A 24,464-nucleotide genomic window follows, 5' to 3' on the forward strand; every position below is an offset into this window, starting at 1 on the left:
TACAAACTTTGCAGTACTTCTAATAAAATATCTTCATGCTGCTTCTTCTTCTTCTTCTTTGACGTTTATACGGCGGTTGGCAAACCAGCTTTAGGTGCATATACCGCCACCCACTGGGATGGAGTGTGGAGCATTCTTCTGTCTTTTTATGGCGGTTGGTAAACAAACAAAAAGGTGCGTTCCCGCCACCTACTGAGCTGGAGTGTGATTCATTGATGGAACAAGAAGAAAGACTAAGCTGAGAGAGAGAGAAAAAAAACTAATAATAAATTGGCTTCTAAATCCTCTTAAACAGATGCACCTTTCTTAAATATTTCATTAATGCTTTATATACTCTATAACTTTCCAATCCATTATTCAGCAGTTTTTTTAAGTTTAATATTTCCTATACCCTTTTCTTTTAACTCTTCCACCAGAATTATCCTTTAATTTTAATAAGCACTGCAGTATATTCTTAATATAGTAATAAGTAAGTTCTTCAGTTTCTGCTAATCCACATAGACTGCAATTCCCAGACTCATGTTTGTTCATTCTATACAGGGAATAATTCAGATCTACTAATGGTAAAGAGAAGAGCCACGGTGACATGGGTGACACTACTACTGTCGGGCTCAGTTCTACATTTATGATCCCTCTCGATAGAGCTTCCTCTTCTGCAATCCATCCGAAACTATTAAGCCTGGCAGATTCATGTTCTCAACACTTTAACAACACTTTTTTAATTGGATGAGTATCATTATGGAAGTGAATGTAGTGGAAAGATTGCCTAGATGGAAATTTAAGTCAGCTGACTGGAATAAATTTAAGGCGGTAAGTGAGACATTGATGATGGAACTAGAAGAATCAGTAGAGGAGGTTGAAGAATTAAACAATAGAATAAGTGAGAGTCTATACCTGAACCTTGGAACATATATTGCTGCTGTGCGTCCTGTTTCAGGATCTTTAGATCCATCTGTATATATAAATGAGTTACTGATATATACTTCTGATCCAAATATTTATGTACTATTGTATCTTTAGATTCTTGTCTGTTTTTATCCTTTATACTTAGTGGAACCTGAAGATCAACTACAGGCATTGGGGATAACCATGGAGGTGTTACATGCAACACTACAGTATTGCATTCAGCATATTTACTTATTCCATTTTGATGAGCCTCACTATTTGCTTTCCATCCAAAACTATTTAGATTTACATATTCATGTTCCCAGCAATTTTCTAATACTCTTTTTACTGGGTGTATTTCTGAATGCCCTTTATAGTAGCCCAATACACCAGTTTCAGCTTCAACCCGCGAAGCTCCAGTGGCATCTCATCACATCTCAGGTATACAGCGACCCCTGGCGGTTCTGGTGTTAAGTTTCCAGCTAGGGTTTTCTTCACTTTCAACTTGTTCTAATTCTATTCCAATTTTACCGCGTATAGGGAAATGGTCGCTACCTACTGTACTTTCTTCCATAACATTCCATACACACATCCTTGCCATACTACGCATGCTATGAGAATGGATTTGGTCACGTACTTTGCTCACAGCTTATTGGTCCAATCGTGCCGTGGATCATGAACTATAGAGGCGTGTTGAACAACAGAACCCGTCCCAGAGCAGTAACGTTTGCTATCTTTCGTGAGACAGAATCTAAGTTGGGCTCGTTTTATTAAAGAAGCGGTAGTGTGTAAGCGATACTTTAGTGAACGAATCGTTTGAGAGTCGGATCTTTTTGTTGGTCTGAACCAAACCACGAATCAAACTGCTTCACTGAAACCAGATTTGACCGTTGCGGCCTAAGGTTCAAGTAATAGAACCAGTGAATAGAATAAATATTAAACCTGGCCTATGTAAAACAAATGACGCTTTTATCAATACGATGATTATTTTAAATACAATTTATATTACGTTTTATTTTCTGAATCATGCTGCTGCAAAACTGAACTTGGACATAATCAATTAAAATAATCACCTTTATTACTAAACTTATTGGGAACCATAATAAACGGGAACATGTGAACATATGGCTTTATCTTACTATTGTAATATGCTGTTAGTGGTTTTGCAAAACCTGCCCTCTAAAGACGTCACAGTAAATCTAAATAATCGTCAGAGGGATCGCGCGAGAAGGGTCATGTCTGGCTGCAGCCTCGCACTTGCACTCTCAGACTTACTCTCAGACTTGCACTCTCAGACTTACTCTCAGACTTGCACTCTCAGACTTACTCTCAGACTTGCACTCTCAGACTTACTCTCAGACTTGCACTCTCAGACTTACTCTTAGACTTGCACTCTCAGACTTACTCTTAGACTCTCAGACTTGCACTCTCAGACTTACTCTCAGACTTGCACTCTCAGACTTACTCTCAGACTTGCACTCTCAGACTTACTCTCAGACTTGCACTCTCAGACTTACTCTCAGACTTGCACTCTCAGACTTACTCTCAGACTTGCACTCTCAGACTTACTCTCAGACTTGCACTCTCAGACTTACTCTCAGACTTGCACTCTCAGACTTACTCTCAGACTTGCACTCTCAGACTTGCACTCTCAGACTTACTCTCACTCTCAGACTTGCACTCTCAGACTTACTCTCAGACTTGCACTCTCAGATTTACTCTCACTCTCAGACTTACTCTCACTCTCAGACTTACTCTCAGACACCTGCACTTGAGTGACGTCACTTGCAGTCTTTTTTATTTGATTTAATTAATTAATTTTTTTAAAAATTGAAATCTCTTAACATTTTACACAAGTAGTAAATCACGAGAAAAGGTTCTGGCTGCAGACTTGCACTTGCACTCTCAGACACTTGTGCTTCCGCAAATGACATCACTTGCAGTCTTTATTTTTTATTTTGTTCTATTTATTGATTACGTTATAGTACTACATTAGTTTTAATCGTTTAATCACCAGTGTCTTGTCTCCATTGGCAACACGCACGATTTGTGTCGATTGCAAGTGACCTCGCAGGTAGCGGAGAGTGCAAGTGGCGATTGCAAGTGACTTCGTAATTTAGTTTCTTTTTTCTTGTCTTCACCACCTGGCTACTTGTGTAAAATGTTGAGAAATTCAATAAAAATAAAAAAAATCAATAAAATAAAATAAAAAGATTGCAAGTGATGTCAATTGCGGAAGTGCAGGTGTCTGAGAGTGCAAGTCTGAAAATGCAAGTGCATGTCTGCAGCTAGACCCTATTGGATAGCGCCTCGAAATCTGATTAGTTAAAAATAGCATCCAGTGAATGGCCATGGCCAGATTCGTTTTTGCTGTATACAGCATGTACAAAGACAAGTGGCTTCAGGGAACCCATTTCAGAGAGATCTATCAAGCAATAAGTAGAAACATTTTCGATGTTTACAGCATACCCACACATTCCTGCTTCTGTGACATAGGCCTTGACAGTTTCTTCCTACCCACAGACCTACCTAACAGTGGTAAAATATGCACTTAAAGTCCAGGCCATGAATTTGTCACCAAACAGGAAAAACTATGGATATCATACATTATAGTCCATAATGTTAGCACCAACTTATAGTATACAATGAGGTTACTGACATTTCATATCAGTAGTAGAATAAAAAAAGCAAATAAAGGTGAGTAAAAATTTATTTATATACATGTAATGCCCTGAGAGTTCACCACTATATTTTAATATGGTTCATATTTATTTACTTCATACATCTTATTAAAAAGTGCACTGAATAATTTGAATACTGTCAATCACACTGTAACTGCCTTAGCAAGTATATGGTAAATGGGTTGTAGTTTGTAGAAATCAGTCCTCAAACCTTATCTGAACACAGCTTATTCTGAATAAAAAAAAAGCAAAGATATCAAAGTAAATGAAAAAATTGTGAATGGCTAAAAACACTGAATCATAATACACGCACGTTAATAGGGATAACAGTTTAATTGCTAGGTGTGAATTAAAATGTACATTTTATTAAGAAGGGCACTTCATACAAAAATACAAGATTACAATGCCAGTCCAGACATTTTTGAGACTCCCATTATTTGGGCTTGCTCTGATTATTTGAACATAAAAAACTCTCTCCTCCATAGCTGAACACAAATCATTATGTACTGTATAGTTGATATGCCCTTTCAAGCACATTATGGAGTTTGGGTTCAAACATTAAAGAATCAAAGTCTCCACATCTACACAATGACAGATAGTCTCTCTTGACAAAAGAAAAAAAATCAGGATGCCATGTCGGTCAATGCCCCATTCACTGGTTATTTGCCTTTAGGGTCCCCCTTCTCATTTGCCTTTTTTTGCTTCTGCTGCATGATTTCAGCATCTCTGAAGAACAAAAAATAAATAATATTCACATTCAGTATGATGCACTTCGCAATTCAATGCATATGTTAGTTGTTATCTTTATGTGTTGTACCTTTGCTTACGGGCAGATGCTGAGAGGCCATCCTCTTTTTTCTTCCCTTTGGTCTGATCATTTTGCTTTTTAGCATTCTTCTGACGGGCAAGTTCACGCTGATTTCCCCCTGCATGACGAGACATTGCAACACTCTTAATGGCTTAAAGGGGTCATATGATGCAATTTTCCCTTTCTCTTTGGAGTGTTACAAGCTCTTGGTGCATAAAGAAGATCTGTAAAGATGCAAAGACTAAAGTCTCAAATCCAAAGAGAAGTTCAGAGTCAGCTACACCTACCTAAAACGGCTCGTTCTAACACGCCCCCACATATCTACCTCACTATGTGGGAAGATTTGCATAACGCCGCCCAAATGTTCACGCAAAGAAAGAAGGTGTAACTTTTATTCTCGCTGTAGTATCGTTGACGCTGCGTGCTTCGTTGTGAAAGTGAAACTACTTTGTTTGGTCTTCCAAAAGAGGACGATATCCACTTCGTCATGCCTAGAGCTGATCCATGCTGGTCGCTGAGGGAATACATCAACTTTCACCGTGGACAAAGCAGAGTCCAGCCCGGGGTCCGTCACATGTGGTTGCCGCTCATTCGTCGCATCCGCCGGGCGCGCCGTTCTCGACTCCGCCGCCTCCGCTCACTCTATCCCAGCCTCAGCGCACGCTAAGCCGGGGCTTCCCCTCACGTTAGGCTGCTGTGTTTTTTGTTGTGAAAGCGAAACTACTTTGTTTGATCTTCCAAAAGAAGACACGACTACAAATCAGTGGTTAAGTTGTATTTACAACACTGTTCCAGAAGACTTCAACCCAAATATCCAGATGTGTGCAGCACATTTTATGGAGGACTGTTTCTTGATCCTGGTAGAGTTGGCAGTTCTGACTAGGGATGTCCCAATCCGATCACGTGATCGGAAATCGGGCCCGATCACGTGGTTTCAGACTCGATCGGAATCGGACGTTACCTCCCGATCAGGACTCGGATATATATGTATATATATTCTCATTATTTTTTAACACACCTATAGTTATGCGGTGGCACAGAGTTAGACCCTTTTGACTCCACACAGAAACAGCAACGCGTGCGGCATGACATCAGTTTGTTGCAGAGACGCTATTGGTTAAATGCCGGCAAAGTAGAACACGGAAGCAGCTTGAAGCGGAAAGCGCGAGTATGTCTGCGGTCTGGAGGTATTATAAAGTTGATGACAACAACATTGCCATAGCAAACTGTGAGATATGTAAACTTGGGATTGCAAGAGGTGGAAAGGAAAAGGCTACATTTAACACAACAAACCTGATACGGCACAAAAAAAACAAACCCCCGACACAATACAGCGAGTTTACCCAGGCAACCCAGCCGAAGACGAGTCAGCTCACGCTGCAGGAGAGTTTGAAGAGGAGAGAAAAAATGCCCCGTGACAGTGCGAAGGCGCAGGACATCACAGCCAAGATAGCACAAATGATCGCAATGAGTGACCTGCCATTCGCCTTTGTAGAGAACCCTGGATTTCTTATGCTTATGGAGCACGTAGAACCTCGATTTGAAATGCCGTCTGCACACTATTTCACAGAGAAAGCTCTGCCAGCCCTTTATAAGAAGATTTCTGACAAACTACTTGTCCTGTTATCAGATGTACCCCATGTTTCGTTCACCACAGACATCTGGAGTTCATCCGTAGCTCCCATGTCTCTACTAAGCCTTACCGCACAATGGATTGATTCAAGTTTTGTTTTACACCGTGCGACCCTACATGTCCAGGAATTTCGCGGATCGCACACCGCAGAGCGCATCCAGCAATCGATGGAAAAGATGCTAAACAACTGGGGAATTGGCAAGCAACGGGTCCACGTAATTTTGCGTGACAACGCGGCAAATATGAAGAAAGCTATGAGGGATATGGGGGTGCCGAGTGTAGGCTGTGTCGCCCATTCCTGTCAACTCTGTGTGCATGAGGGCCTGCTGTCTCAGCGCAGCGTGACCGAGACCCTGGCCAACGCAAGGAAGATTGTAGGCCATTTTAAACACTCCCCGTTGGCCTACTCTCGACTAGAAGACATACAGATGGACCTAAATATGGATATCAAGCGCCTACAGCAAGATGTACAGGTGAGATTCCTCTCGTAACATTCTTTAATGTATTTCTATTTTATTATTATTTCCCATACACTTGATTTAGTAAGCTACTAATACATTACGTGCTCTGCACCTAATTTGCACAAAAATAAAGTGAATCATGTTCTCTTATGTGCAGACACGATGGAACAGCAGCCTCTACATGAGAAGTATCGGATCGGGACTCGGTATCGGTAGATACTCAAAATCAAATGACTCAGACTCGAGGGCAAAAAAACCTGATCGGGACATCCCTAGTTCTGACTCACGTTTTCATTTAAAGGATTTGCCACTGATGATTCAAACGCGAGTTTTGGGCAGTGTAGAGTAGCACTTGTTGTTTGTCATTTCTCTGATCACAAATGCAGACATGGTTTTATGTTTACGCGGCGCGATGCAATGCAACACAACGCGTAAAAAGGCAGTATAAGTCATTATAATCAGTAATTATGTCCCCACTGGATGCAACAAATGCCTTGTTTATAATGGGTTTTAATGTTGTCTCGTCGCTCCGGCTGGACACGGCATCACAGTATGTGAGGGGCGTAACATTTCCGTCACACGCTTGAGGTATTCGGCCAATCACAACGCACTGGATAGCTGGCCAATCACAGCACACCTCGCTTTTCAGACCGATGAGCTTTGTAAAAATCAACACGTTTCAGAAAGGCGGGGCATAGAGGAGAAACAATAATGTACAGTATGTGGAAAATAATGTGTTTTTTAACCTTAAACTGCATAAACATTTCATTACACCAAATAATGTTCTTTTTAGCAGCATCATATGACCCCTTTAATCATACTTTACTGTCTTAAATTTTACAGATATTGCAGACAGGATGGAACAAGAATGAACAACATAACACTCGGTTTAAAATCTCCAGACTGCAACTGGCAAATCTATTCAGTATCAGGAAGTGCATTTTTAAAGTAAGGAACGTTGATGCTGTACTGTTTAATATGTAAACCCTAATCTGTGTACAGTATGATCAACACAGACATGTGTAGCAGTGAGGCGACGTGGCAATGAGGGCGCCAGAGAGCTTCATAACAATAACAACATCCGCACAAAACACTGACAAAAACTATCGACAGTATAACAAAATAAACAACTTCCTGATCTTCTGAAACATTTTGTCCACTCCTCAGAAAATAATTTCGCCCCGTGGAATTACTATTGAAGTATTATTGACAATATCATTTAAGTTTGCTAATGTGTAACGTCTGTCAACTTGTCACACATAAACTAACTTTTACACAACATCTAGAAAACGTTTTCCGTGCCGTAGTGTATATAATAAATAATTAATAATCACCAATGCCACCACAAACCAGCATTAGCCTTGTTTAGCGGGTTAATCTTGTGATTTCTTTTCGTGGACTCTAGACAGAAGAAGCTAGCTAGTTAGCCTTGTATCGTACCGCTCCTGTATTTGGCTAAATTTCTACTAAAGTACTTTCATTAATAATAGTAGAAGCTGAGATCATGTCAACAAAATGAATAAAACTCAATACTCACTCGTCATGATTGCTCTTTTGTTGTCGCCGGAGCGCAAAGCTCAACCAGGCGGTACCCCCTGTAACGTTACTTATGATGGCTGGCAGACCCGAGTCGATTCGGAAGCTTTACGACAACACTATATCGGAATACAGCAGCGCGTTTCCAGGTGAACGCACCTCGTGATCGTGAATGGACGTCATTACGTCATATGGAGGGATTTTAAGAGGAATGGAGAATGGAGATATTATTTGAATGTGATTTCGGTGTCTACTAATAAGAAAGCTATAAAGACTGTTAGAATTTGCTCTGCATTTAAGTAAAAAAAGAAAAGAAAAAGGAATCCTATGTAATATAATGGTCCTCTTTTATATTTATTTATTTATTTTTATCTTATTTATTTATTATTTACTCTGTTTTACTTTTGTTGTTGCCTTTTCAAATGTCGTTTGTAAAATGTCTGTTGGTATTTTGTATTTTGTTTTGTTCTGTAATAAAAAAAAACAGGTGTTTAGTACATTCTTATATTTACTTTTGTATATGCTTAATTAAAAAATATTTACATGCTTTTGCTGCAAATGTTCTAACATATTTATGCTTTTTTTTCCCAGCGATAAAAATGTGTTTAAATAGGAAATGGGGACTGATATGTTAGGGGAATGGGGCTATTGTATTCGCTTTATTTTCTGAGATATTTTACTGAAGCTCCGTATAGGCGACTAATATCATGCTCATTTCATTTGTAAATATATTTTTGTATTCCAGCTTCATTTGAATATTTTTGTATTCTGAGAATATTCTTTTTAAATGAAAATTGTACTTAATTTAAAAGTTCCATTCCTGGCGCGTGATATCACAGTGGAGCGAGAGCATGCACTAGACAGCAGATGAGGCCAGTGCGATGGATGGCGGTCCTTTCTTTGTTGTGAGAAACACTTGTTACAGCGTTCGAGAGCTTTGTTTTGCCATTCACACAGCCTCAATAACTAGACAATTTCACGAAAAGATTGCCCTTTCGTGCTTTGCCTTGTCTTGTCTCTCACGAGTAATCGACGATTTTAACAATGAAACACGGACACCAAACTTGACGTTTTATTGTAAGCTTTTCCTAAATCAGAAATTAACCAAATGTAATTTTACAAAAACTTGTTGAGAATGACAAAATGTAGAACTCCGATTGACAGTTTTTGCTTTGGGTCTTTTATTTTGTAATGCATGTGACCTATCTGGTGGGGTATTGTCGTCGCTTACTTCATTGCCATTGCTTATTTTGACACATGGCGGTATAAGTGAATTCCTGACGTCCAGTATGATGATCAGTCGTGAAGACTAGGGTGGACGTGCCGGTGTGAGATTGTACTGGTTTATTTTTCACGGATTTGATCATGTCGTCGGCGTGGACAGCGCGCCAAGGGGAAGTGGGTGATCTGAGCAGCAAGAGTAAAGATCAGCTCTTGGAGATACTGTCACGACAAGAAAAGTTACTGTCTAATAAGTAAGTGTTTTTTATGCTTTTCATTTATTTTTATTTAGTGTTTCCTGAATATATAATTCATGATGTGTATATATAGCTAAATTAGGATTTAAGATTTCTGACTAGATTATGCTGATTAAATATTCTGGATCTTTCCAAATCCTTTGGCGCCCTCACCTTCTTATTAGTCTATTAAATAACATAGATCAGTGCATCCTGTCAGTGTCACACAGTTGGGACAGTTTATAATTAAACGCAAAAAGACCCAATTCTATGTAATACAAATGAATGTGGTACCTTGTTGAAGTGATTAATCAATAGTGTGGAGCATGGACACTGTTATTTTCACGTTTATTACTGTGAAGCTGCTTTAAAACATTCTGTTGTGCTATGTATATAAATATGATTAAATGTGATTTGTACTGTTTATGATTTCTTCAGGAGATTTCTTCAGAGCCTTATAGATAAGGGAAAGAAGATTGCTGACTTTGTGGAGAAAGTACACATTGCACTTGGACATCTGGAGGAGGAGGAGAGAAAACAAGCAAGTTTAATCTCTGTCCGGACAGAGTTTCAGGTTAAATATCAGCATGCCCTTGCCAAGCGAAGCACAGATAAGCATTTAGAATCCAATTTGGACATGATTATCCCATCCCATGACAGAAACCAAGCCAATGTCAATATCGATGCAGCTAACATACAGGAAAATGGTGGTCTGATGGGCCAAGAGGAGTCTTTGACATCCCAGCCTGAGCCTGCTGAAACGCTACAAACAGCCGGTGGGAATGCAGCAGCTTCACTGATGAAAGACACAAAGCTTGTGGAAGTGTTTGGACGAGTAACTCTTGATGAAAGTAACAGTGGCTCCTACCAAGACACCATAAAAGCTCTGTCTCCTAGTAAGCCCTTTCAGGGTAATCAGCAACAGAAGAAACCACATTATATAGAAGTTCTGGAGAAGACAGAGAAAAGTGTGAATATGAGGAAGCCCAGATTCAAACCAAACCAGTGAGTAGAACTATGCTGCCATTGCATAGCTTTGTGTTTTCTTGGAAAATAAGCTGAAATATAATACATTAAAGGGACAGTTCACACAAAAATGACATTTTTGTTATTGTTAGATCATCAAAAAATGTCTTAAAAAGGCATTGTAAAATGAATCTGTATGAATCAAGTGGTTTAATCCAAGTCTTGTGAAGAGATTTTTATTTACATCTAAACAACAGGGTTTCCGTGGGTCCGTAAAAGTCTCAAATTTAGTTGCATTAAATTTAAGGCTATAAAAAACTTACCATAGACATTGCTCTATCCCGCTTATATGGTGTTAATTTTATTTTACATGTCTTAAAGGGGTCATATGGTGCGATTTCATTTTTTCCTTTCTCTTTGGAGTGTTACAAGCTCTTGGTGCATAAAGAAGATCTGTAAAGTTGCAAAGACTAAAGTCTCAAATCCAAAGAGTTATTCTTTATAAAAGTTAAGAGTCAGCCACGCCTACCTAAAACGATTAGTTCTAACACGCCCCCACATATCTTTCACCGTGGACGAAGCGGAGTCCAGCCCGGGGTCGTCACATGTGGTTGTCACAAGCCCTCCGGACGCTCCTTCGTCGAATCCGCCGGCCGAATCCGAATCAAGCCCGCCGCCGCCGCTCACTCAAGGCCGCTGTGTGTGACGCTGTGTTTCGTTGTGAAAGCGAAACTACTTTGTTTGGCAACATCATATGACCCCTTTAAAAAGTCTTAGATTTGATTTTTCAAGTCCTGCAGATACCCTGAAACAATGATTGATACACATTGAGCACGTTACATGCAGGTATGATAAACATGGAAGCTCAAACGTGCATGCATGATGCACAAGAATCAGTGAGGTTTGTTCTACCTTTCATATCAAGTGATTATATTTCTTCACGCGCTTAAAACGTTTTATTTATATGGATTCAATTTACCTTTTTGGATCTGGTAAGCTCTGGTTACCTGGACTGGGTCAGAAACCTCTCAGGCTTCGTTAATATGTGTTTTGAATATGACCCAAAGTCTTTTGGGTTTGGAAAATGTTAAGTAAATACATTAACTTTGTTTAAAAGTGTCTGTGTTTTATTTAGGTTAGCTGTAAAATCCGAGTCTTCATCACCTAGTCAGGCCTCTGGCAGCACCACACCACTTACTGCAGAGGCCAGAAGACAACGAGACCGAAAACACCTGGATGACATCACTGCGGCCCAGCTTCCACCCCTGCACCACAGTCCTGCTCAGCTGCTGTCATTAGAGGAGTCGGCTGACCTTCTGCAAGAGCAGACCAGAAAACACCTGGTAGGTTGAAGACGTCTTGCTGAAAGCAGACTGATAGAAACTGAGATTTGAATGATCAAAGTGATATACATAAATTACATTTCAAAGCATCTGAGGCCTCAAAAACGTTCTATCCCACAAAATCTTCAACTATTTTGATATGTTGAGAGGAAGTAGTACTACTTGAATACACCCAGCAGAGAGGATAAGACCTGTGCATGTTTGCCACTTGTGTGTGGGTGTTTCTGCCTCGTTCTGTATTCAGGAAGTAGTACTTTTATGTTATTGTGTATACTGTTCATTTCAGGAGTTGCAGGCCAAACAAGTTGCCCAGAAGCTGGCAGATGGTCTGAGTTTCAAGATGGAGAGTTACAACCCAGAAGGAGGCCCACTGGCAGCCTACAGAGAGGTGCATGATGATGGGGCCCAGCTTTCCTCAGAGGAGGACTGATCGTGGGGCCCTACAGAGGCCCCTGGCTTGTTGATATGTTTGGCCCCTTGCCCTGAACCAACTCTAGGCCTAGAGCCCATGCTTCAGTACCCTGGAGAGAGGCTTTCAGCCTGAGGACAAGAGAAGGGCTCTTCATGAACTGCGCTGACAATGTCTTTGATTCTGCCATTGAAGATAAATAACAGCAGGTTGAATCAAGTTAAGAGTTATTATGTGAAAACCGACCGTTTTTGCGTGTGAAAATGTTACTGTCCAACAGTAACAGATTATCTTGGCAAGCTTAATGCCAAAAAACCTGATACCTTGGCAGGTCCACACCTGTTGTCTTGTATAGAATAATATAATTCAAAGCTCTTATCAGCCATAACTTTAAGGGTGTATATCATGTGTTATTCTGAAGATGGTAATAGTATATTTTTGTATGACCTTTCTTAGTGTTTATTTAAAAAACCCTCTGAAGCTTGTGGTTGGTTCTTTGAATCAGATAACAGAAACCACAGTTTTATAAACTAAATGTGGAAGCACTTAATGTTTTGTCACTTGAGTGCAGCAGCCCGGGAAATGTCTGTCTCCCTCCCTTTCCACAGCATTGTTTTGATAAGCGCCCCACTGGTTTGATTGGAATGAGTCAGCTGTCCTTTGAAGGGAGGGATGTTGTTATCAGTGCAGAAATCTGTGACATGCCTCAGATGATTAATATATGTAATGTGAAATATCAAGGCTTGAAGGAATTAGACCAATTGGTGGAGTACATCTGGATTTTATTTAGATCATGTTACTGCATGAAGTGGCAATGCATTCTGGGATGGCAACAGATAGACAGACATGACGCATGCAATTTCCAAAGCCATGGGCGCTAATAAAAATTCTTAAAATTCACTCTCTTTTTTAACCTCTCAGGATGTAAACAACGTACTTTCTTTACATATTATTCAGGAATCTGTATATTTAAATGGAGAAAAGGGAGCTTGAAGATGGAGGAAATCCAAATCTGTGGCGCTCTGCAGTTGATGACCTGTGATAACCTCTAGTAATTGCTTCTGCCCGTTGATGGGAACTGCTGCCTCAGAAAAAAGATCCTAACACATCTGGCAGGTTATTGTTTAGACACCGTCTGTGATGAACTCCAGAGTGCCTTATCCAGACGTCTCGTGATAAATATGTCAGACTTGTCCAGAAAGAATCTCCTCTCTATGGTATTAATTAAGTCTACCTTGCATACAGAGGAAAAAAGACTGTTATCAATTACACACTAGATTGCCGTGCTGATCTGATCCGCTCGTGAGTACATAGATATGCTTGAGTTGGTCTCAAACATGCGTCCCGACAGTGTTTTTAAGTTGTTTTTTGCTGCAGTTTTTGCTTTCCACATGCACCCACACCGATCGTCTCGGATCAATAAACGTCTCGTGGAGTCATCTGCAAGTGGTTTTCATCTACCACAAGTGTGAAATCATGCCCTCAGAGAATGGGCAAAATTTTTGAGCTGTGAACGGAATGAAAGGATACTGTTTTTGCCAATGAAAACATTTTACTGCAGCAGAGAATATGAACTAATTATGCAGGGTAGAATAAAGTTGGAATAACATTGGAATAGCATACTTTTTTGGAATAGCATTTCTCTTGCTACTTTATCTTATTTAAAGGCATTTTGATTCATCACTGCTTTGAGACATAAATCTGTCTTTGTTCCTCTCCCTAGCCTTTTCTCTGTCTACTCTAGATCTAGTTTCTCAGTAAATCTGAGCTCTAATGAGACTCCGAGCAGGTCACATACCCAAATGCATAACTTTTTGGCTCCAAGGCCCCCCCGTTCTCCAAGACAGTTTTTGAAGATTATTTTATCTAATCAGATCTGTAGCTCTTCTACTTCTGTTGTAATAAATCAAACTTATATTTTCAGTTTAATGTTGTATATCTTTATTTTTAATGTTTTTGTTTTATAATATTTTAAGTTATAGATTCACCCAAAAATTAAAATTGTCATTAATTACTCACCCTCATGTCGTTTTAAACCCGTAAGACCTCCGTTCATCTTCAGAACACAAATTAAGATATTTTTGATGAATTCTGAGAGCTCTCTGACTCTGTAATTTTAGGAAGCTAAAGATTACTTTTTGTACGCAAAGAAAACAAAAATAACTACTTATATTCAACAATTCGTCTCCAGCATACGCTGTTTGCGTTCAGTGGATACTCTCCAAAATGGCGCTAGGGTGACGCGGAGGAGACAAATTGTTGAATAAAGTCGTTATTTCTGTTTTATTCTCATAACTTCGTAAAATTATGGTTGAACCCCTGATGTCACATGGATTATTTTACCGATGTCATTGCTACGTTTCTGGACCTTGATCGTGTTGATTACATTGCTGTCTATGCAGGGTCAGAGAGCTCTCAGAATGCATAAAAAATGTCTTAATTTGTTTTCGGAAGATGAACGAAGGTCTTGCTGGTTTGGAACGACATGAGGGTGAGTAATTAATGACAGAATTTTCATTTTTGGGTGAACTATCCCTTTAAGTTTAAACTGAAAGTTTGTCGAGGGCCCCCTGGTTGAGAACCACTGTTCTAATGTTTTAATTTAGATTACATTACATTCATCCATGTCATTGTGTTGTTCTGTAGTTGTAGTTCTGGTTTTGATAGAAATAATTATACAGTGCTTCGTTGCAAACCAATGAACTAACTAAGAAGTCATCCTATTTTTACTGCCGGATATAGGCTAATTAAGACAATGACAATGATTCCGTTTTTTAATCAATACATTTGCTTTCAAATCTTTGGGTCGAGTGTGGTTATGATACAGTGGTTGCTAATGCAGGAAGGAGAGGGTGTGTCAGTGCTTGAATGAGAAACCTCAATATTGACTGTTGAGATGTCTGGATTAAATGGAAATGTTGTAAATGAGGGTGCTGTTGAAGAAACACTTCATATCATTCCTGATGTTTTCCAGCAATGTGGTCATATGATCAGGAAAGACATGATGACCTCACATCTGCTCCCTCAAGTCCATGTGAATACGACGGGAATATCCAAGTGCACAAAAAAGGAGCGAGAATGCTTCTCTCTGCTCTCTTTATTGCTTGAATTTACTAACAACCCTGGCAAAAATACTGTGGTGGTACCATGGCACCATGATCGTTTCAGATAGTAATGCCATATAGTACTTTGAAATACATCCTGAATTTCAGTGATTGCCATATTGTCATACTTTGTTTTTTACATAGCACTCTAAGGTAGTTATTGATTGAAAATTAAACACCATGATTCTGCTATCGTACCACGTTCAATAAAAATTTACAGCATACAAAGTGACTATATAGTCATGCTTCTAGCTTCCCCTGTCATGCATCCACTTATCTCAGTTTAAAAAGGAAAATTCTGTTATCATTTTCCTAATCTTTTTTAATATTTTGTGTTTTGCTGCTTCTGCAGAAGACAGTCTGGAAGTTGGATCAATATGAAGGTGATTAAATGATGAGAGAATTAAAATTTTTAAATTGAGATGAGTGGATGTATGACATCGATTAAAGTGAAACTAGAAGCGGTTATTTAGCCACTTTGTATTCTACTTGTGTCCCGGTTTTAAAGGATTAAGCCGAAATTGTTTCCTTGAGCAGACAGCAGATGGCAGCAGTGCTTCTGTGTTTCACATGCTGAACAAAACCCTCTATTTCAGTCATTTAGACTGAGAGGGTTCATATTTAGTTTTTTTTTTTTTTGTCTGAAGAGGTTTTTAATGCAATTATTCTCAACCATCAGATATTTCTTATATTGCTATTTAGTGCAATTTACTGATGTGAGCTCACTGAGATGATTCAGCATCAATTTGTTGCCATTAGTGGCTTCAGCTTTTTGCCATTCATTTCACTAGCTAAATCATCTTAAAAGTGTAATGGGTAATTTGATACACATGTATGCTAAAATTGTAGTTGTATGTTTAGCTCAGAGCTCTAATAACTATATAATATCTGCCAGAGTGGGGTTTGCTCTCTAGACGATCCTCCAGAACTCTAGCAGATCTGTTACCAGTTAAGTTAGTAAGTTGCATAAACTTAGCCACCATGTTAAGACTGTCTTAAGAACTAGTTTGACCAACTAGCAGTTGCCAAGGGGTAGTAATCAGTCTTACTTTTCCAATAAAAATAGGAACAATCTACCTTCATAACTGAATTAAAAAAGTTATAACCAGTCTTGAAGAAAACTAATTAGGTGACTAACTTTTTAAGACTAGTCTAAACAGTTTATGCAACTGGCCCCTGGGGAAAAAGTGTGTCATTTCAAATAATAGTCCACAAGTGCTTAAACAAACTGTTGCTCTAAGAAGTTTGCATAACAATTATGTGATAGCTGGTCCATCTCAAAAGCACGGAGCAAGAGAGATGAGGAGATTAATAACCGCCAAAAAACTGCCAACATTCTGCTCAGCCACTGTCTGGCCTGGCACGGCTGTAAAGCCTGTCAAAAACTCATCACGGTGAGGAAGCCGCCTCGGCAGGGATGCTTCGAGCTGCCAGGGCACGGTGGAGGAAGAAAATGGAGCCGCTTGCCCAGCAGCGTGTGATCATAATGAGGAGGAAAATTCCTATTCTTGTATCCAGATTAATGTAACAACAACAATGTGCTTTTGTCCAACTTTTTTTTCTTCCCCCGCCTGTATTACTCAAAGCCTCCGTTCCCTTTTCCATCCATCAGCGGTACTGCGAGCGTCGAGTTACTCACAGTTTCTTCGGCGGTTTAATGCATCACTTGGGTGGGATTTTGCATAGATGTACTTGCATATTGTGCGAGTTTCTGGTTATTTAGCAAGCCGAGGAAAATCAATTTGGGTTACCAGGCATCCGAGTACCATCTCCAAGCAATGAGCCTCTCTATCTGTGTACATGTGTACATGAGGTCAGTCTCAAGCTGTCTGCCGATGAATGCAGTGTAATGCTGTTTTTAATTATTTCCATGCTATTCAAGTGAAATCATGCTTTCTCATTTCTGAATGCACCAATTGACAAGCACCAGGAGTGTGAATTAGCAGCTACTCAGGGAATACTGCCAGACGTTACAAATGGAGAGTGCTAACTTCATTTAAAGGGTCATGAAATACAATTGGCGACATGTCAAATATTGTCATTGCCTACTTTACAGTGTTGCAGGTGCGAAAGAGGCAAACTGTTGAGGGTGAGAAACTTACTTTGGACTTGACTAGATCTGGGTTGTGTCGTTTTTGTTCTAGATTGATTTATTTATTTATTTCCCAATGGCCAGATTCTCTTATATTATACGACTCCAGCACGACTTGTAAAGATTTGCTCACCGGCCCTTTGGTCGTACAACAGAAGTAAAAAGCGTGCAGTAAAAACAAGGCAGTTCTTCTCAGCCCAGCTCATGACAATTACAGGGCCTTGATATGGACCCATAGCCTTGTTTATGTGCTGTAATGTTGTCCGTGTGCCAAGACAACCTTGAGTGCTGGGATCCCTGGTGTTTCTGATTGGAGCTACATGTTGACTTTGCTAGTCTGCAGCCTGGCTTAATAGACTACAAGTTTGTGTGTGTGTGTGCGTGTCTGTTTGTGCACCTCCTAATTTGTTTATTTACATAAGCATTCTCCCCACAATCCCTCTGTCATGAAAACCGGAGCTTCATCTCCTCAAAAGGCAAACATTTTTTTCTAATGAGGAAGGAGATGCTGTCCAAGCCCATAATGATCTTAAGCTGTAGAAGACTGACTGTATTAAAATGCAATAATTAGATTTAATTTGCTTTTAATTGACTTCTTCCACTGCGTTGTCCTTTTGTTGTAGTCAGTATCATAACCTTTGACCTCAAGTGGCCTGTTTCTAGCATAACACTTTGCCAGAATTCAAATGAGCGGAATGCAGAGAAAGAAACACCTTTTTGTTATGGCCTGAGGAGTGATTCAGCAGGCGTGGAGTTTATCAGGCGATTTAACTGCATTTCAACGGGATGTTTGTCTTCCTGTGCTTTTCTGTTCGGTGCCAATATTAAACGAAACATAATTGCGCACAGGACCGTGACAATTGTTGAAATGTATCACGAATTGGCAATCGGTCATAGCCTCGAGTTGGTAATGCTGTCTGTCACAGTTTAGAGCAATATAAAGCAGAGCAAGAGACAGAGGAAACTTTCCTTATCCTCCTCTTGCTTCTTTACCATTGAAAGTTTCTTTTGCCCTTCGTTCGTTTTTTCTTTCCCTTCCCTTTGTTTCCTCTCATCAGATTTCACATGCAGCATGGGACCTCTTCACAGACAGATGGTGTCGCTCACATGAACGGTGCCCTGTTCAATATCAGATTCGTTCTGTGTGGATCTTCGGGAGAGGGAGGAACCCTGTGAAAGTGACAGGTCACTTGACGCCCCCTGCTGATCTCATGTCTCATCATGCTTTGATAAGCATTGTGAATTTCAGAGGCAAGAAGAGAGATGACACACAAAGTGACTTGCTCTGCAGGACTTAAAGGATGTTTTTTTTCTTTTGACCCTCTTCAGGAAGAGAAATGGGTCACCACAGACAGTTCTTGAAGTACCTTTAATGGCCAAACATAATCCTGGACATTCATTAGTTTCATTCATTCTTTGAACAGTAATAATGCTTTGTTCCCTCGAGAGCATCTTTTTCAAAAGCTCCCGCATGGTGCTCTACTCATATTTTGACAGATTTGCGTGCAGTAAATTTCCACAGATTTCACAAAGATGATACAGTTCCCATTGATGTTATATTCATCATCTGCTTAAAATGCCCTCTCTCTCATATTCTCTCCCTTTTTCTCCTCATTACTTCCCAAGAATAATCACAAACATGTGATACCCAGACAGACCGTATAAAAGCACCTCACGGCAAAGTCGCTTCTCAGTGTCAGAACTGTCTTTGCTTATCTTGTGCTTTCAGCTCAAGCTTTGACAGCTCCAGCTTGTTCTCCCACTTACTTTCCTTCTGGTTTCTTCAGTATAACCACCTCTAATTCCTTAAAGAAAACTGAAAACAAATTAAAGAAGCATTTTAGAATAAATCGTAAGACTTCGCAGTAAGGTTCAGTTCACTAACACTCATTCATTAGGAGTCGTGAACTTACAATGCACAATACTTTTACACATTTAATAATCTAGGTTCAATTTCGGTATTAGTGGTACTGGAATATTGCAGCGTTTGTTTTATTTTGTGCATTGTAATGAATATTCATACATCTAGGCCTATATATTTGTGTGTGTTTGTATTACATTTATATATAACTAACTCTTGTTGGACTTTATTCTGCAATAACGACAGGCTGACTGTTCATCATTCCTTATAAATGAACAATTATCAATAGTGTATTTATAAATCCACATTAACCTTGATTAATAAATGCTGTAAAAAATAAATGAATGCTTCTGAATTTAACCCTACTGTAAAGTGTTACGGAAAAAATTATACTGCACTTCATGGCATTTTATGAATGAAAGTTATGACATAAATCTGTCATATATTTAACATGTAATGACTTTCTGCACAGTACAGCATGATTTATCTCTCTTCTCGTCTCTATAGCAAACCTTATTGATTACAGAGACATACATTAGGCCATTATTGGCTCAGCTTGAGCTGATGATGAAATACATTATAACGTTTAAACACTTCAGACTCTCAACAGGTCATCTGGTTTCCCACTCTCATAGAGCTCCTGTCCTCTTGCCTACCATGGTATTAATGTATACACAGAAAATTACATATAGGAAAAAGTGAATGATGGGGTTAGGAGAATATCTTAAAAGCTAAGCAGGAACTGGCAAAAGGAAGTAAGCAGCTGTGATTGAACTTGAGGTCCTATGTGACTATTAGTGCTGACACCTGCAACCCATTTAAGCTCAGTTTTGTGATTATAGAGACAATAAGGACCAAAGTTTGTGCTGGGGAATAGTTATGTTTAATATATTTGTTGAATTATGCATGCTGACCTCAGGAGGGCTATTCCAGCATTTTCAGGCACAGATATGCTCTGATTGTAATTTATATACTGTAAATGTAATCCCTACTTCGATAAGTTAAAATAATTAAATGCAGTTGACATGCAGTTAAGTGAAAAACATTACATTCATTTTGAACTTAAGTATGTTCTTTTAAAGTATTGTATTTCCATCATAAATATTATTTTTAAAGAACGCAAAAGTAAAACTGCCTTTTCATAAGGGTAAAGTGTTTACATGACATTGAAAAATAAATACTTTAGTCTGACTAAAATCAAACTTTTTGAGGTCCAGGTAAACATGCTCGATGTGTTATAAAAAGGGCTTAAATAAAGGCACAAATCGAAACTGAGAACCAAAGCAAACTATATATGCATTTAAAATAATAGCTCTGAGGTCCTGAGACAGGAAATGATGCCATTAGAAAGATCTCAGCAGAGCAAATCGGCATCTCAAACATCTGCACTCTACCCATACACATCTGATGTATGGAACAGTTTAAGCCTTAAACACATCTTTACTTAATCACCGTTTGAGTCATTACTGGTATTTTTGGCTTTAATTGAAATGATCCATTCGGCTGTTGAGAGTGGCGACGTGTCAGCTTCAGCGCATTGAACCAAAGTGATGAAGCCTTTGGATTAACTGTCCAGGCACACGGCAATGACGACGGAGGAGTCATTTGTCCGCCCATTAAGCTAATGTGATGTCCCTGTTCAGCCACATATCACTGAGGGTGCATTGGGGAGCTCTCGAAGGAGGTGGCTCTGCTGAATTGTAGCCAAGCTTATTCTTTTACCTTAACCTTGCCAGGCCATATGAAAGAACATCTGAGGAGCTTCATGCCAGAACAAAATGCTTTGGCTTCTCACTGAGGCAATAAAGCAATTGTTTGGTCATCATAGCTTAAACGAGGCCCCTGAAATGGCCTTTTTTCTTGGCTTGAGTTTCTCTCTACCTAACTTTCCCTTGTCTCTCTCTCTCCCCAAATATTGTTACTCAACATATGATTTTTAAACGCTCTATGTCATTGTTAACTATAACCTCACCCCTCGCTCTCGCCTCCCTTGGGTGTGGTAGTGGATGCCATTTTGTAAACATAGGCATTGCTCAATATGATTATTCCTTTATATTTTCCATTGCACACACATACTGATTCCTGTGATATGATGTGTGAATAACAGTGCTGTCTGTCTATGTGTGCCCAGTGCTTTTGCGATTGGAGCCGACGCAAATACACGTTATTGAATGGTCTTAACACCTTTCTCTCTCAGGAGTGTATACTGTATATATGTGTGTTGGTGAGGAGTGTGTGTCCAGTGCAGAGCTTTGTTAAATAATAATCGCCCACTGTTAAAGCGACTCCTCGCAGTCTGCCCAGAAAAACATCCCGCAGTGAGAGAAAGGCTTTCCTGCGCAACCATGGCCGATACACCCAGCTCTGGGTCACAGAGGTCTGAGTGACATCATCAGAACTGGACAACTCTGTGCCAAGAGCTGAGCATAACTTCTTTGCCGAATGAAGCACGTTAGGGAGAACGTTAACTCTTGCTGGAATGGACTGATCGTTCTAATTTAGTCAAACAGTTATGTATGATATGTTAATTAGCTACTTTTTGGGAATTTTATTCCGGTTTTCTTTTTGTTATTTCGCAGTTTTATAATCTGGTGTTAGGCCTGTCCACCTTTTCAGTAATAATAAATTACTTAGAGGAATAGTTAATCCAAAAAGTAGAGTTAGTGGGATCTAAAACAACATTGTACCCCATTGACTTGCTTTGTATGGACAATCTTCTGCTAGAGTCTTATAGGTTTGGAACAGCATGAAGGTAAATTATGGCAGGCTTTTCATTTTGAGTGAACTATCCATTTAATGTAACATTTTAAAAAAGGACTAGAAGAAGAGCTGATGAGTCATTATTCCCTTTGAAATAACTACGTGAAGCACTTTATATTAAACCATGTGATACTCTCAGCGGCTGTTTAAATATGTTTTAGGCATCTTTTCTGAATCATTGGACTAATAGATTTTAACCCTTGGTGCAAAATGCTTAACTTTTTTTCTATCTGCTGCAAGAAAGAAAAAGACAGTTGTGTTGAGGTGACAGTCATTATAAATGTTCCTAAACTTGAGGTGTGTTCTATAATCTTGATTGTCAAGTGCACGTATACTATAGCTTTTTGTTCACGGTCTCATCACAAAAGGAAAATTTCCTTCACAAACCTCAAGTTAAACACTCTCTTCCTCTCCTGCTGGCCAAATGTCACTGTTTTCTGCTCTTTTTCACCCTCTTCATAACCACAGCATTCCTCTTCTCTGGTAAAATAAGACTTGATTCACTTGTTTGCATATCAATAAATAGCTTCCATCTGCTTGGCTGAAATACAAATCACTCCGAGATCATTTTCAGTGTATTGCATAGTAGTTTTTTTTGTGAATTTTTCATGTTTTGTACATCATTGGCTCCTGTTTGTCACTATGAGCAGTTGCTGAATGATGCAGTCTTTCAAGTGGAATTGTGTCCTTTCTGAGCCACTCATAAAACAGTTTACACAGAAATATTGAGCACCAAGGTTTTCAACATTGATAATAATAAAAAAAATTCTTGAGCACCATATCTGCATATTAGAATAATTTCTAATGAATCATGTGTCACTGAAGACTGAAGTATTAGCTGCTATTCAGAATTAAAAAAAAAAAATCTTACCGACTCCAAACTTCAACATCTGAGTACTTTGTAATTGGAAAAATGTACTTTAGACAGGAATAGTTCTCGTAATTTAAAGCATAACACGTCCTCATAATCAATTGATACACTTGTCATTGTGTCTTCTATATAGGTAATTGAAAGCATGTAAAACATTTTTTTAAAACATCTGTTGTACTAAGATGCATTTCCATCAGATTGAGCAAATGAACCCCGAGAGTGAGATTGACCAGAAAGTTGACCCTTCCATAATTTTTGTCTAGTCGCGACTTAGCTCCTCTAAAGCCCATGGTATGCTGTCCTCTAGTGTTTCGAGACCTTTGGTCCAAGTGCTCTTTAAGGTTAAGGCCTGACTGGGTGCAACATGTCCTGGACTGAAACGGAGTGTTTGTCTTTTCTCCCCTTATCTCCCATCCTGCTGTCTATGTACTGCGGAGGCATTCATCACTGCAGGGCAGCAGTATTTACGAGCCTTCCCTCTCTTTATTAATCTCTCCCAGCTGCCCGTGCCTCGGCACTACAAGGCTCGCTCGCACTAAACACCTTCAGGGGCGACCAGCATCTCCAACATGTGGGCCGGAAACAAGCCTTTTAATCCAGCAAACCACAAAGAAAGGAAAGGGTGTGTTTTCATTTTTTTTCTGCTAAAAGCTAGATTTACATGGAGCATTTTTTTAATTGTTGTGTTTACTGCGCTCGTTTCAGGAATTTTATAGTGAAAGGCGACTCCGTCTCTTGGATGAGACTGGGATGGTAAAGGCTGCTAACTAGCCCCTAATGATCAGTCAAAGCAGTTGGATGCCCTGTGGACTGAAATAACTGTTTTCTCATCTCTTTAAGCAGAGCTGTGTATAAGCTGCAGGCGCTTTCATGTGAATGAATCCTTTGTGGCTCTCTTTCAGCGTTTAGTGCGAACGGGCAGAATACCGAATGTTTTACTGAAGTCTGGAGATTCTTCTAATTTCTCTCTCCCTCCATGCACACACGCACACACGCCCTCCCTCCAGTCTCCTGCTCTCATCGAGTCCCACACTCACAATCAGCTCAGACTCTTTGCTTGTTTTACTGGGCTCCCCCCGCCGCCTCCTTCTTTCCTTTCCCTCTCTTCCTTCCTTTCCCAGAAATGACACTGTCAGATTTTGAAACATCTCTTTCTCCGTTGGCACTTGCTTTGAGTTTCCTCTGTGTCTGTCTGTTTCTCTTTTGAGAGGACCACACAGAGGGATGACATGCGTGAGGTTCGTCCGTACTGGGTGGCCTGAAAGCCTGGAAAACACGGGGTGACAGGATCGGTCTTCAATCAGCACGAGAAGTAATGCGTGTGGACGGTGCAAAACCAGTCTCCTGGAGACACAGGGAGGAAAAACGAAAACCTGGATAATTGCTGTGCAAAGTAGCAGATATGCTTCAGGTCTTTGGCAGTGTCCAAGGCTGAAGCTCCCCAAACACCCTGTCTGATGCACCTCAAATGCATTAGCCAAGAAAGGAAAGCAAAGAGACTTTATCCTTCACATTATGCGCTGAAAGCCATTCTGAATTGTCAGACCCCATGTTGATTCAGTCTTATCTCAGGGGACAGGGAGACTATTCTCATTCA

General features: G+C 39.7%; 2 protein-coding genes across 3 annotated transcripts; one reads left to right on the top strand and one right to left on the bottom strand.

The window, feature by feature from the left end:
- Positions 1–3,880: 3,880 nt before the first annotated feature.
- Positions 3,881–8,116, bottom strand: serf2b (small EDRK-rich factor 2b). The gene is made up of 3 exons (XM_016273186.1): positions 8,006–8,116; positions 4,384–4,492; positions 3,881–4,292 (listed from the first exon to the last, which is right to left on the bottom strand). The coding sequence occupies exons 1-3, from the start codon at positions 8,010–8,012 to the stop codon at positions 4,226–4,228; spliced, it is 183 nt and encodes a 60-aa protein (XP_016128672.1). The 5' UTR covers positions 8,013–8,116; the 3' UTR covers positions 3,881–4,225.
- A 736-nt stretch (positions 8,117–8,852) lies between these two features.
- polr2m (RNA polymerase II subunit M) lies at positions 8,853–14,029 on the top strand. 2 transcript variants are annotated; one of them, XM_016273185.1, is made up of 5 exons: positions 8,853–9,081; positions 9,275–9,479; positions 9,900–10,466; positions 11,563–11,770; positions 12,057–14,029. In XM_016273185.1, exons 2-5 carry the CDS (start codon positions 9,370–9,372, stop codon positions 12,198–12,200), a joined length of 1,029 nt encoding a protein of 342 aa, XP_016128671.1. In that variant the 5' UTR covers positions 8,853–9,081; positions 9,275–9,369; the 3' UTR covers positions 12,201–14,029. The 2 variants fall into 2 exon arrangements, with proteins under 2 accessions (XP_016128671.1, XP_016128669.1); XM_016273183.1 differs by lacking the exon at positions 8,853–9,081 and having other exon boundaries at positions 9,194–9,479.
- Positions 14,030–24,464: the final 10,435 nt, after the last annotated feature.

Source organism: Sinocyclocheilus grahami, unplaced genomic scaffold (genome assembly GCF_001515645.1).
Source record: "Sinocyclocheilus grahami isolate Dianchi unplaced genomic scaffold, SAMN03320097.WGS_v1.1 scaffold76.1, whole genome shotgun sequence".
NCBI lineage: Eukaryota > Metazoa > Chordata > Actinopteri > Cypriniformes > Cyprinidae > Sinocyclocheilus > Sinocyclocheilus grahami.